At 51.4% G+C, this 15,026-nt stretch overlaps 1 protein-coding gene across 1 annotated transcript in view; it reads right to left on the reverse strand.

Moving 5' to 3' along the window:
- The window catches only part of ATP1A1 (ATPase Na+/K+ transporting subunit alpha 1), a 16,065-nt gene extending 6,023 nt beyond the window's left edge, over positions 1–10,042 (reverse strand). Inside the window, 11 exon segments of the mRNA XM_023761241.1 lie at positions 149–587; positions 1,018–1,152; positions 2,601–2,710; positions 2,934–3,132; positions 3,838–4,106; positions 4,695–4,812; positions 4,911–5,045; positions 5,452–5,565; positions 6,951–7,154; positions 9,026–9,085; positions 9,887–10,042. Coding sequence (XP_023617009.1) covers positions 149–587; positions 1,018–1,152; positions 2,601–2,710; positions 2,934–3,132; positions 3,838–4,106; positions 4,695–4,812; positions 4,911–5,045; positions 5,452–5,565; positions 6,951–7,154; positions 9,026–9,085; positions 9,887–9,916 — 1,813 coding nt within the window. The 5' untranslated portion in view covers positions 9,917–10,042.
- Between the last annotated feature and the right edge of the window lie 4,984 nt (positions 10,043–15,026).

The raw sequence follows: 15,026 nt of genomic DNA on the forward strand, positions 1-15,026 counted from the left end.
TGTGCCAGTGGCCACCCTGAGAGAGAGATTGGGCAGCACCCCGCCCAGCAGCCCGCTGTTCGCCCCAAGTTTCGAGCTGACGCTCACGTGCCCCGGGGCATCTACTATGTGCTCATCTATAGGCCCTGGGAGTCCTCTTTCGGGCCACTGAGCTCACAGGTCAGGGACTCAGCAGCCCAGGTCAGACAGGTTCTCATCAGACAGAACTGGACGGCACAGGACCAAGGGTCCAAGTACGAGTCAGAAGCAAACCAGTGGGATTTTGCTGCCCAGGCCCAATACCCCAGGCATTCCCCTGGCTCCTCCCGTCTCCACAATGGGTGTGTGTGTGTGTGTGTGGGGGGGGGGGGGGGGTGGCGCGGTGCCTCGCTTTGTCCCCAGGTGCCGCACGTACCCAGCACGCGCTCGCCCAGGCCGCCCAGCTCCAGGTAGGCGTTCTGGAAGGCGTCCTTCATCTCCTCGTCCAGCGGCTGCTCCTTGCCCTGGAGCAGGATGGAGCTGCAGCGGTCCAGGATCCTCTCGGGGGCCCCCTTCATCACCAGCAGGTGCCGGGGCTCGGCCGTGTTGGGGTTCTTGTGAATGGACAACTGGAAAGGAAGGGTTGTTCAGATGAAAAATTGAGGCGCTCCTGGAGGAGAATGGAGCTCCCTTACCAGTTAGTATTTGTTACGGCAAAAAACCAAGACCCCTTACGTCTGAACCTGCCTCACACCTCGTAACATGCTCTGAATTCTACAGAAAAGGCCAGCACGGTGACATAGTCACACACAGACAGACAACATTTCCCTGAAGGAAATGTGTCACTCATCCTACTGAAAGTCAAATAAGTTAGGGTTTTCTAGGTGTAGTCAACGGTAAGATACAAAGCGAAGGCTTTCATAAACAGGGTGAACAATTCCCTTTCAGGAGGCATTGATGCTCATCAAACGCCCAGAGGGAGACGAGTTCTTCCACAGGCTCTCTGTTCCCCTCTCTGCCCCTCGCCCACCGCTCAATCCCCCTCCCCCAGCTTCAGACCTGGTACTTGTTGGTGGAGTTGAAGGGTATCTCGACGAGTTTGGGGTACCGCTCTCTCATCTCCTTCACGGACCCGCAGCACAGCTCGATGCACTTCAAGAGCGCCGACTCGGAGGCGTCGCCCGCCACCGCCCGCTGTGGACACAGACGGCACCTGTCAGGTTCCCTGAAAATGCTGCACCGAGGCGCCACCTCGGACGAGGGAAAACGACCAGGAATGTGTCCCCGTCTCGGTGGGAGGAGGGGAGGGCGGGGAAGGAGCAGCAGCTCAGACGCAGGTCACCAGGCCCGTCACACGCCCACACCCACACCCACATCGTTGTCTGAAGGTGTCACCTGCCCTCGGGAGAAGTAAAACACACCCTTCCCGACCTACTTGAGCCTATTCATCTTCCCCTGCTGAAGTCTCAAAGCCACCACCGTCCCCAGACTCGTATTTCTGGTTACAAGCCTGAAAATACCCAGTGAGAAAGCACACACTCGAGCGCTCCCACTGCCCGACAGTTTGCAAGCACACGCCTTGGGTCCCGGCAGCGGGAACACACAGTCCGTGTCAAGGGTGGAGCGGAGGACTCTGTATTCCAAACGGCTGCGGGAAAGTATCTGGGCCTGACAGACCCGAACTGAGAGGCACTACCAGCCCCAACAGTAATACCATCCGCCAGCGTTCCAGCTGAAACCCACACCTCAGGTAACACAGCTTACACCACCATGAGCATGGCCCCGACCCCTGACATGCTGGGAAATACATCTCCAGCTGCCCTTCTGGGGCTTTTAAACCAGGAAAGATTTGGTGCTGGTGAGTCCCTGTGCTTGGAGCCTAGGGAATTTCTTCTTTGAAGCAGGAGGGGACAATGTGTGAAGTTTTATCCTGCTCCCATCAGAAGACAACCTCCTTTAAGAAATGAAAGAGGCTTATCGGCCCAGCAGAAGCCACCTCTCTGACCACTGGGTTTCTACCCAGAGCTGCCACAGGCGGCGTGGCGTGGCACGGCCAGGACGAGCCAGCCTGGGCCGCCATGTCCCCAGGGGCCCCGTGCAGCTCCTGCCTTCCTGACACTGTCTTCACCGGACATCCCAGCAACACCTCATGATTAGTGAGCAAGCTAAGGACAAAGAAGATAAGAGACACAGCAGGGCTATTTTAAGAAAATAAACGGCTTAAGGGATTTACTGGAACCTCCTGCACCCCAACATGCAAATGCGATTACGGAGCCGCCCGAGCAGCCCCTGCCGCCCACCAGGTGAGGCGACGGCCTAAGAAACCAGGATAATACAACTGGATTTTATCACCAAGGTTTGCACAGAAGACGGCCTCTCCCCTCGCCCACCCTCCTCCTGTCAGTTTTTACTGCAGATTCGCTTTTTCCCAATGGGCTTCGGGCACAGTAAGTGCTTCAGGATCTACAGGCGGCAAAGGTGCCACCCGGCAAAGCATCGCCTGGACCATCCGTGTCCCACAAGGAGCAGGTGCTTACGGGCCACGGAGGCCACGTGCTACCGGAGAAGAGCACTCACAGGTGGTCCCTGTGTAGGACCCCCCCCCCCCTCCCGCCTGAGGGCTAGGGCACTCCGGGGCGTACCTTCAGGATGGGCAGGTTTTCCTGGTTGGCCTGAAACACGGCCCTGTTACAAAGGCCAGCGATTCTCGACAGGGCGAGCCAGGTGGCTGAGGACTTGTCGAAGGAGACACCTGACGGGACCGAGACAAGCAAGTGATGCATGAACATCCCATAAAAGTGGAGTAAGTCAGGTTTTAGGAATTTCCCAACCACATTTGTATGACAAATTCAGTTTTTCTACTGACATGCAAAACAAAAAAAAAAAAAAAAGAGGAAAATCTACACAAACTTTTACAAAATGATTTTTAAAAAAAGCAGCGTGGACCAGAGGCTGCCGCGTGGGGCGGGCCTTACCGCTCTGATTCTCCGTCGTGTCGGCTTCGTGGATCTGATTGTCAAACCACATGTGGGCCACCGTCATGCGGTTCTGCGTCAGGGTCCCGGTCTTATCGGAGCAGATGGTGGACGTGGACCCCAGCGTCTCCACGGCTTCCAGGTTCTTCACTAAGCAGTTTTTCCGGGCCATGCGCTTGGCAGTCAGGGTCAGACACACCTGCAGGGCGTTAGGAACCTGATTACTTCAGCCTCAATCGCGTTGAATTCTAAAACGGTGGCTGCACCCTCACATAGAACTGTGTCTAAGATTAGCTCTCCAACCTTCCTCTGAAGTCGGAACAAATACTTGTTCCAGCCCTACCCGGTTTGGCTCAGTGGACAGAGCATCAGCCTGCGGACGGAAGGGTCCCAGGTTGGATTCCGGTCAAGGGCACATGCCCAGGCTGCAGGCTTGATTCCCAGTGTGGGGTGTGCAGGAGGCAGCCAATCAATGATTCTTTCTCCTCATTGATGTTTCTGTCTCTCTCTCCCTCTCCCTTTCTCTCTGAAATCATAAAAATATATTTAAAATAATAATAATGATAATAATTGGGCCATGTATAGGGGGCTTTCCCTCCCCCCAAATAAGATATTAAGAAAAGCGCCAGGATTTAGCACATTCGGTTCCCCCACTCAACCGCTAGGCTGTTCTGGAACATGTGAAAATACAAGAACTAGATTCATGCTTCTGAATTACTATCATCCACATGAAAACACCCAAGGTCCCCCCACTGCCTAAGCCCACCATGTGGCTCTGGAGAAAATCTCTATACCAACGTGTGCAGTAAAACCTAAGCGGGTGGCCCCCAGGAGGGGGGTGGCCGAGCCTCATACTCTTGGGGGCTGACCTGAGCCGACCCGACCCTGCGCAACAGCCTCGTACCGTGACGGTGGCCAGCAGACCTTCGGGCACATTGGCGACAATGATTCCGATGAGGAAGATGACGGCCTCGAGCCAGGTGTATTCGAGGATCAGGGAGAGGATGAAGAAGGACACCCCCAGGAACACGGCCACCCCCGTGATGAGCTGGATGAAATGTTCGATTTCTGCGGCGATGGGCGTCTGGCCGCCTTCCAGCCCAGAGGCCAGCGTGGCGATTCTCCCCATGACGGTGCGGTCTCCGGTGTACACGACGATGCCGCGGGCAGTGCCTGGAAGGGGGGGAGGGGATTGGTTATCAGAGAAGCCACAGCATTTGCAGGGACCTGGCGTGGTTGAAGACAGAAACACACACTTCTGCCCAGCCGGCGTGGCTCAGTGGTTGAGCGTCGACCTATGAACCAGGAGGTCAGGGTTCGATTCCTGGTCAGGGCACATGCCCGGGTTGCGGGCTCGATCTCATGATTCTCTCTCTCTCTCCTTTCCTCTCTGAAATCACTTTTTAAAAAAAATTTAAAAGAAGAAACACATCTTTAAGGGCCGGCTCTTTGGTGCTGTACACTGTTTGTTTGAAAACACAGAGACTTTGGCAAAGGGATCTCTGTCCCTGGGCAGCGAGCGGCTCCGAACGCCGAGCAGGAGGCACACAGCCTCAGGAGGGGCGGGAAGGGGAGGAGGGCTTGGGCTCCCTACCAGCGGGCGAGCCCCTTCGGCTGCGCTTGACCGAAGTGGCCAAAAATGGAGCTGGTAACGTGAAAATAGAAAACCGTGTCTGGAATTTCTTTTTTTTTTTTTTGGTTTTTGTTGCTAACGGCTAAGACAAGCGCCAAGCCGTGCCAACGGTGCCTCCCATGGCCTACCTTCAACGCAGTTGGTGGAAAAGAAGGCGATGTTCCTCGTCTCCAGGGGGTTTTCGTGTGTGAAGTCGGGAGACCTGGTCTGGGGCTCCGACTCCCCGGTCAGCGAGGAGTTATCCACCTGTCGGCGAGGACGGGAGTCAGTGCCGTGAGGGCGCAGGCCGGCCGCGGGCTGTCCCGCTCCCGATGCCCACACAGCAGGGGTCCGTGCCAGCCTACCTTGCAGCCGTTGGCAGAAATGATCCTGAGGTCAGCAGGGATCCGATCCCCGCCTTTCACTTCGACCAGGTCCCCAACCACCACCTCCTCCGCGTTGATGCTCATTTTCTCACCGTTGCGGATCACCAGGGCTTGCTTTGGGAGGGGAAAAGTTTACACCATTAAATCAGACAAACATGATACCAACAGGAAGGTAGTGTCAAAAAAAAAAAAAAAAGAAGAAATCAAGCTACCCAATGATCTGTAATTCTAATCATCCGAATGCATAACAGGTTATCATTTTCATTTGCACTAACAAAGACATCAACCTTTTTATTTGTCCAAGTGACAAAAGCTCGCTCAACAGCTAAAAGCTGGTCCTCTCCTTCCCATGGTACCTGCTCCCTCTCCGTCCACTCAGAGGGAAGACAGGCCTGTCTGGGGTGGGAGGTGAAGCACCCCCCTCTCCCACAGTCACTGAATTCTTAGAGAAACCAGACCTTCACAGGAGCTCTCATTCTGGGCTAAGTCACGCCAGGGGACAGGATGAAGCAGCCGGTACCTGCGGGACCATGTTTTTGAAGGATTCCATGATCTTTGAGCTCTTAGCTTCTTGGTAGTAGGAGAAACAGCCAGTGATGATGACGACAGCAGACAGCACCACACCCAGGTACAGCTAGGGAGGGACAAGCACGTTAGCGTTGCACGGCTCCGGGTCAAGGACTGGGAACATTCAGCCAATTTTTGATGGACTAAAACCCCGATTTTTAACAGGGATCGAGGCTTCAGACATCGAGAACTCAGGTCTTCACATTTATATTTCTAAAGACCATGTCCAGGAGAGTCCCAAATGGAGTCACACAGACACTGGGTCACTAACTGGATAGACCAGGGGTCCTCAAACTTTTTAAACAGGGGGCCAGTTCACTGTCCCTCAGACCGTTGGAGGGCCGGACTATAGTTTAAAAAAAAACACTAAGAACAAATTCCTATGCACACTGCACATATCTTATTTTGAAGTAAAAAAACAAAACGGGAACAAATACAATATTTGTATTTGCATGTGGCCCGCGGGCTGTAGTTTGAGGACCCCTGGGATAGACTTTTGGAAATAATATTCTGATACAGTTTCTCCTGCTTTATCAAACTAAGGATATTCTTGGAACTCGTGACTTTAGAAAAATAGCTAACAACCTTTCAGGACACGTGTAATGTGCCAATCAAGGTTCCAAGTGTGGTCTGTCGTCTAGTGAATGGCAGCCAGACCCAGGCCGGGACCCGCACAGGCCGCCTGTCATCGCAGCAGCACCACGCAGGGCAGCGCGCAGCTAGCAAGAGCCTCCACAGGACCGGAGATGGAAAGAGAAGCCTCAATCGCAGGAGCGATGGATGGGCCTTGAAGGCAGCCGTAGCTGACACTCCTTTTCCCTGGCGTTAAAAGCCATCCAGAACCTAGCAGCAACTGAACATGAATGGGCAGTGAAGACCTAGAGCAGGGGTGGGCAACCCCTGGCACGTGTGCCAAATATGGCACGCCAGTAACTTTTGCTGGCATGCGAAACCCTCTTATAATCTTCCATTCACAATTGTGAATCTTTGTTCTCAGTGATGAATTTTGTTAAGTCTCATAATAGGAGTAGCCTGACGGATGAAAGTAGTAGCTCGTGCATATCTCTGAAGGTCACGAAATATAAACCTGATGTAAAATCTGTCATCAGTGATGCAGCAACAAAAGTCCCACTGATAATATCAAACGGAGTCATAAAGTTTTCTGTCGGACTATCAGTGTACATGTATACATTCAAAAATAAATGTATTTTTCATCATCATATACTGTGTTTTTGTCGCTTGAATGAATTATTTCTTTAAGGTTCTTCACATACGTACACCTTAAGAGATACCAAGTAGGCGTAACATGCTCTCAAAAAATTAGGGTTGGCACGCAGAAGAATTCTGAGTCGGAGATTTTGCTGGTTTTGGCACGCACTCACAAAAAGGTTGCCCACCCCTGACCTGGAGGCTACCTTATGTGCACCCCACGCGCAGGAGTGCGGGACTCACATTGTCATTCTGAGGCTCCTCTTCCGTGGCAGCTTGGATGCCATAAGCCAAGAAACAAAGAATGGCTCCAATCCACAGCAGCATGGAGAATCCCCCGAACAGCTGCCGGCAGAACTTGACCCACTCGGGGGTGGTGGGAGGGGGAGTGAGGGCGTTGGGGCCGTCGCGGGCCAGGATCTCGGCAGCTCGAGCAGTGCTTAAGCCCTGAGAAGTAGAGGAACAGAAGTGAGACACACGGCTCCAGCCCCTGACGAGGCACTGCACCCACCCGGGAGCTGGAAAGCCGCAATGAAGGATCTGGAAGGAAACATTCCCCGCGCCAAGGCAAACCCCGGCAAATTCTGGTGAGGATCCCCGTCAACAGCCCACGTTTCCCGAGGAACCCACGACATCCAGACGGAAATTGTTTTTTAAAATTGACCCATGGACAAATCCAAGTCCAGTATGCTTTCTTCTAAGTTGTAGATAAGGGATTCATGCTAACCTGCATTTTTTTTCTTTTTTTACCAAAAATATATTTAAGGAACTGATTCAGTTTTGCAAATTAAGAGCTTTGAATTTTCTGTATATCAAATTTGTCAGGGAGGAAAAAAAACCCTCTATAAACATCGAAGGAGAAAAAAAAAATCTGTAGGAATCCCACCGATTATTAGGTCCACAGCCCTGTTTTAAGTATAGAACTCTATTCTCTGGATGATATTAAAACCGTCATCTGGCGGAAGGGCCCACACACATGCATGTTTTAGCTACACTCCCACCCTTCCCACCTATGAGCTGGGAAGAATTCAAGGGAGGAGTCCACTCTATTTCCTACATGGGCCTTAAAACCAAGATCCCCCGACAGCAGACAGTAGTCTCCGACTACGGGGAAAACGTGGTGACTTCCTCACTATCAAAATACCAGGTCAATGGGGGGGGGGGGGGGACACATTTGTAATACCTTAATAAAGAATTAAAAATACCAGGTCAATGGGGGGGATAAGGACACATCTGTAATACCTTAACTAATAAAGAATTGAAAATACCAGGTCAGAGAAAAACACACCGCGTTGCCCAAAGTGTCTGCGAATGCGCAGTTTGGGTTCATGTTACTTTTAATATTTGAGTTAACCCGGGAGTGTGGGGAAAGGAAAGTCAAACAGTAAGGGAAAATGGAAAGTTCCCCTTTTTATTTAGGACCCTCCCTCCTCGGCCTCGAGTTCATGGTGTGATGATCGGGGCAGCACAGAGCCCACCAGCGGACCTCTGAGCACGGTGCACGCCACGCCCTGCACCTGGTGCTCCAAACGCATGAACTGGTGTGGTTCCCACGATAGCTGTGTTTGGATTATTAATCCTGTTTTACAAGAAAAGAAACAGATCCACGGTGTTTGACTAAAATGACTTAGGGTCACAGAGAACCGATTTCATAGGAACCTAATAAAGTTCAGTTTTATGACCCAGGTGATGTGCTCAGGGCTTGCCCGACGGGGACGGACAGCTGGGCCTCAGGGCCAAGGCCAGGGCACCGGGGCCAGCACGCTGCTGAGAACATCTGGATAATTTATTGAGACAGTGGCTACGGAATAGCTGGGATGCAAGTTATTGCCCAGAATTTCTAGTAGTCGAACACCTACTTTATTTAAAGGTTTCTCTGAATTGTGGTGGGGTTTTTTTGTTTTTTTTTTAAAAAGGTTTCAAATAAATGACCAAGGTTCTGGCATACTGCAGTGAGCTAGTGGGTAAAGTGCAAAAATCGGAATTGTTGGAAGAGTCGACTCAAGTTAACAAATGTAGAAGAGTAAAGGGAAGATTTGTATTCAAAAGGCTGGGAGTGACATGGCTTTGGAACTATTCAGTTTCTCACCCACTGTAAAGTGGGAAAAATGATAATGTGCACTTTCAAAGTTTCAGGGGGGAGAAGACTTTTTAAAAAGCATATGAAGAAAGCCAAGCTCTGTGCATGTCACGAAGTAGATACTCAGACCGTGGCTGTCATGTTCCCCCTAGAGTCCCCAAGGCCAGGCCTGTGACCCGGGGGGAAAGGTGACAGGAAATTAGGATTTTTGCACAAAAAGTTTCAAACGAGAACATACGCGGCTTAAGTCTGTTCCGTATTTGCGGTGAAGTTCATCCAGGCTCAGTTTATGGTCATCCTAAGGAAAAGCAGAAACGAAAAGCACCATTAAACATGGCACCATCAGAAAGGCTTTGCAAAGAGCATCACCCGTCATTAGGCTCCGAAAGCAAGGCGCTCTTCAGGGCAGACGCTGGTCTGCTTCCCCATGGCTGCATGGCCCCGCAGCCCCCCACTTCCCACGGAGTCCCCACGGCAGGAGGGCAGAAGCTCAGCCGCCACACACCTCCGGGGAGCCCCTATGCCCGGAGCAGGGAGAACCGCCCTGCCTTCCGAGGATAGACTGAATCCGTGGAAGCCCCACAGCCCCCAGAGGCCGGGAGTTCCCAGTAATCAAAGCGCAGAAAAGCACAGCCCCTCTGGCTATGCCCCAGGGACCGGATAACGTCTCCGACCCTCCAACAGCTTTGAAAATGGAAAGTTTTCTTACTGCCCTCTAATTCGATAAAATCTGCACAAGTGCAATGACCGCGTTGCTTTTGAAATAAAGCAACTCTCGCCTGGCTGGCGTGGCTCAGCGGCTGACCTACGAACCAGGAGGTCACAGCTCGATTCCTAGTCAGGGCACATACCCGGGTTGTGGGCTTGATTCCCCAGTGTGGGGCCTGCAGGAGGCAGCCGACCAGTGATTCTCTCTCATCATTGATGTTTCTCTCTCTCTCTCCCTCTCCCTCCTTCTCTGAAATCAGTAAAAAATATATTTAAAAAAATAAAATAAAGTGTGTGTGTGTGTGTGTGTGTTGGGGGTGGGGGGAATCATACACTCAAAAGATACAACTACTCTTTAGGAGAACAAAGCCATGTCCCTCCTGGCATTTACCATAGACACTTCTTTCTTCAGCTCATCCATATCCCTCTCCTTCTTGGCCTTTTTCTTGTTGCCATGCTCGGAAACGGCCGCAGGCTCATATTTGTCACGTCCAACCTACAGGAGAAGGCGGGAAGATGTGGTTAGTTATGAAGACTGGAGCCGTTTTCAGAGAGCCATCATTTTGAATAGTCACTGGGCTGATCCTCATGGAAACCGATGCGCTTATGCCGCACACTCAGCAAGGCAATCTATTATGCACGCTGCCTCATAAGCTCAGGGTGCGAGGACCCCGCGGGGAGGTCGAGGCAGGCCTCAGGACAGCCCTGCAGTCACTTCCAGGTGAGGCGCGAGCTACCACTGACCAGCTGGGTACGCTTCCATCTCAGTGTTTTTCTTCTGTAGCATGGAGATAGTAATAGTGCCTCCCTCATTTAGTGTTTTGGAGAGGAATAAATGATAGAATACATCTGGGTACTTAGTTACTTTCAGTTAAATTCCCGGCTTTGCAAAGTCATTAAGTATCAAATTTAAATAATTTTGGGCCCCCCCTAAGAATGCTGCCCTTCCCATCTTCACGGGGAAAAAGTCAGCCTCGGAGTCCTTAAAACGTGTCAAACGAAAGCGCAAAATCAAGGGGTCCCCACCCCAACCTGCAGCCTGGGGAGAACCCCCCTCACCCCCGACGAAAGTTGCTGGAGATGTTTTGACTTGAGCAGGATGTGGGGAAAGCATGTGCTTTATCAGGGAACTCCCAGGGCCCACCCACGCCTCTTGAAAAGTGGAACAATTTCTAGAGAAAATGCCGACTCCCCTAGTTTAAATTTAGCTTCTTGCACACTCCCACCCCCCGTGTGAAACGCTTGCGCTGATCTCCACACAGCCTGGACCACAGTCCCTCGCTCCAGGCAGGCCCCCTCCCCCACTACCTACCACCTAAGACGGGCAAAGAAAGGAGGCATCAGCGATGTTCTTAAAGTGGACGCTCTCTGGTGCCAGTACTATTAGTATTTCGAACGTTCAGAGGCACATGCCCAGCTACTAAAACAAGGAGGAGGGACCCGAGTCCAGATTAAAATTTCATCGTGCTGAAAATAAAATTAATGAACACAAACAAAAGAACGCCAGCGAACAGGTATGTTTCAGTCATGGCTGGTATGGTCACAAGTAAATACAATACTCGCTTGAAGGGAGTACCCCCTTCATTCCCTACAGGGGAGCCCCGCCCCCCATGAGCCGGTACTGCCCACATGCGGGGACATGCACGGCATTCCCACGGTTCACCTCTGCAGTGGCCCTCGACCCACAGCTCCTTCCAGCAGAGCGCAGCTCTTTAGTTTCCGCCTTATCTGTTGAGCATGAAGCAGGTCTAAAGATAGCCAGCATTCCTCACATTCCCTCCACTGTGGAGCAACCACACAGGCTAGTCCTCTGTGCACACAGCCCCTGGTGCCAGCTGAAAGCAGACAGACAGACTGACAGACAGACAGACACAAAGGACAGGGCTCCCCGTCGGAGTACGGCGGCATCTCCTCCCTGGACTTAATGGGAAAGCACAAGCCTGAAAAAGCATCTTACAGGGAGCCCGAAGACTCGTGTGGCCAGTTTGTATCGATCTTTAAAACACGGCTCATTAGAGCCTCTTTAAGCAAGCGGGGCGCCGTGGAAATACGTTTAATTTAAATGTATGAAAATGAGAGTTAAAATCGCTCTCCTCACGAGGGAGGCTTTGGTTCTTTGCAGACTTTCAATATTTTCCACCCCGAAAAGAAAGAGGGGGGAGAGAATGCTGGAGCAGCTGGGCCTTGGACATGGTCCAAAGTTTTATCCCCATTTTTTCTTTTTTACAAAATAGAAATCTTGCCTGCAGCCTCAGGTATCAATGGCTAAGTCAGCTGAGAACGGAGATCCCCCTAGTAGCCTACCCTCTCATCAGTCCTCCTATTCCAGGCATCCTTTTAACTGAGGACAGTGGTGAGAGACACAGGAAGTATTAACATATGAGGTTCCCCCCCTCCCCTTGAAGATGTTAATTTTACCCGCTAGGAAACGTGTGTCCAGAAGACCAGGCAGTGTATACAATTTATACAATTTGGTTCTTCCCAACAAGTAAAACAATAGGTTAATTGCTTATCTTGATGGGAAGCACATGACTTAAGTCCCTATCAGTCTCCATCATTACAGTTACAAAGCAGAAAAAATTCTGTGTATGTGTGTGTGTGGGGGGGGGGCAGGGTGGAAGGGTGGGTACATGGTGGGTCTGGGGAACAGTGCTTAAAAATGGGTAAGATAACATTATCTCCTTTAAAAGCATTTTGGAAGAACGAAGGTCATGGCAAGGGGAATGGATAATAGAGCTTCCCGATGATGGCAATGGCCCTCCCACCCCTCTAGGCACAGAGCTCCTACTTTCCACTAGGAATGTGGCACCTCCCGCCAGGCCCCATGTGGCCCTCCCTGGGCCCTGCCGTCCGGGAAGGGCACAGTGGAAGCTCAATGTCACACCCTTCTCTAAAGGGCCACTTGTGAAAATGAAGTTGGTTCTGTTCTGTTCTTTTTTTTTTTCCCCTCCGTTCTAATTTAGGAAGTGGGAGGTCATGACAAGGGCAGGGGCTTGCCCACTGTGACACAGCTTAAAATGTGTCATTACTTCGTCCTGCGCTTCCTTCCCAGGGATTCCATCTTCTCCGCGAGTCACCACCCTGAGGTTGCTACCGTCTGATCGGGGCGGAGGGAAGGGGTGCCCAGGAGATGGGAAGCGGAGGTTCTTGGCCAGAGGAGCCAAGGTTAAGACAGGCTGTAAGAAGGTTCACTCACTTAAAAACATAAATGGGACCCTTACAAGGAGGGAGGCATCCCCGAGAACTGCTGGAGACTCCTTCCTCCTCCCTGGCAATAAACAGTTGAAAGGGGGTGAGTGGGGGGCAGGGATGACAGGCCCAGAGGACTAGCCTCTGCATGAGCTGAAGCTGCCACCCCAGCCTCCACACTGTCTCAACTACCAGCCTCCGCCCGGGCAAAGCTTCTAGGGCTCTCAACTGCGGGGATCACAGAGGCTCTGGCCTCCGCCCCCACCTGTCAGCACAGTGCCCAGGGGCAGCAGGGCGCTCAGAGTTCAGCCTTCCGAAACACCAGCTGAGAAAGTCTCAAGGGTTCTTGGAAGCTGAGCTGTCCACGCCCTTTGATAATGGCTGATAATGCACCCCCAAGTCATTCCAACTCTGCCTACGCCAGCTACAGGGCCTTGAACAGCCAGCCTCAGTTTCCTCATCCCTAAAATGGGAGCAACACTTGGTGTAACCACTAAAGAATCTAGAGAAGGCATCCTGATAAGGCTGATTAATCAAGGGGCTGCCATCAGATCTGAAACAAAACACCTGGGAAGTGCAGTTTCCGAACCCCACAAATATTCCGGATGAGCCAGAGGGCGGGAGGAGTAACCGCCCCAAACGCAGTCCCTCCAAAGCTGACCAGGAGGGTCACAGAACCGGCACCTCTGAGTCCAATTTGGCAAATTCCGCCTTAGCAGGGAAGCTGGGGGATGGTGTTTGGCCCTGCTGGCGCCTAGAGGCAGTGGTGTGGGCTATACCCCTCCTTTATGTAACAGGTGGTGGTGGTGGTGGTTGGGGGTTCCAATCGTCCTGGGATCTGATATTAACTAATCATCAAACACAACTGTCTATGTGCGCGTACTCTGCAAAGAGCTACAAAAGATTATTATAACTTGGTTTTAATTAACAAAAACATTACTGCTATTCCTCACTATAAAAATTCCTTTTAAATCTTAAAAAAAAACCCCACCTCATTGAGTATTTATTTCATCTCAATTAAAACTTAATATACAGATGACGTATTACAGAATTGTACACCTTAAACCTATAATTGTATTAGCCAATGTCACCCCAATAAATTCAATAGAAGAAAACAACTTACAGAACATATGAGAAATGATCACGCCCCATCCCTTAGACCTCCAATTGCTCCCAAATGACTAAATCCGTAGTTAGTTTACGTATAAGGAATTTTCTAGCCAGGTACCCGAGGACTGCCGGGTGGGGGAGGACCCCACACACTGCACCAAAGGGACGCTGCTCTCTGCAGAAGACCCGAGGGACACCCTGCCTCCACAGCCCTTCTCTGGACAGGTCACAGAGGCCACACAGGCCACACAGTGCGTGCGTCCCTGGTGAGCCCAGCCCAGTACCTCCAACCCTGGGCTGCAGCCCACCAGCCAACAGCAGACAAAGGAAACAGCCCTGGCCTGCAGGTTCCCTCAGCTCCAAATCAAAGAGGCTTTGCCTGCCTCCCCAATCTGCCTGCATGTCCATTTCCTAAAGCAGCCTGCCATAGCATATGTCATCCAGATCAAAAAGAATCTCAAATTGCTGAAGTATCAATATACTTTAGATTTACTCCCTTTCTGAAAATGTGGTTTTTTTTGTTTCCATTTAAAAAAGCAAACCCTTTCTTTTCCGTGGGGCATTCCACCTCTGCCTTAGGCACCTGGGCTGCAGTTCAAACCTCCTGCCTGCTCCCCTCCCTCTGCACCCCTTTTCACTCTGCCAGACCACTCCTGGGCCAGGGCTGCTCAACAGGAGTGTGGGTTTGAGAGAGCTGGCACCAGTGCTCCAAGTGCCCGAATCCACTCCCAAGAAGCCCTGACCACTCACTCCTCACTGGTGCCCTGCAGGCGGGGCAGGAAGTGAATTAGCTGCCAGGCTCAAGAAGAGAAAAGGCAGCAAGGCCCTGGGGACATGTCATGTGAGCTGCAACAATGAAACAAGTATGGTGCCATGGAAGCATCCAGGGGATAAAAGAAAAACACAATGTAACGCCCTGCCCTCACCAAGATGACAGGCTGGACAGATACATCCAATGCCAAGACTCACAGGCCCGAGACCTGACATTCGGATGAGCGGGGCCCCCAGTACAAGTCCCAAAGACAAAGCATAGCGACCAAGGGCCAACGTTTCAGATCCCCAACAGAAAGCATCTCATACCTGTCACTAAACGGGGTTTGAATAAAATCAGACACAGAGATAATGAACGTTCAGATATAATTCACTGTCAAGTCACAAAGGAACTAAGGAATGAGGTCTATTGGCCAGAATTCCCTTGGCTCAGGATCCAAATGAAACCAGAGAAAAACTGC

This window comes from Myotis lucifugus, unplaced genomic scaffold (genome assembly GCF_000147115.1).
Source record: "Myotis lucifugus unplaced genomic scaffold, Myoluc2.0 scaffold_203, whole genome shotgun sequence".
Lineage (NCBI taxonomy): Eukaryota > Metazoa > Chordata > Mammalia > Chiroptera > Vespertilionidae > Myotis > Myotis lucifugus.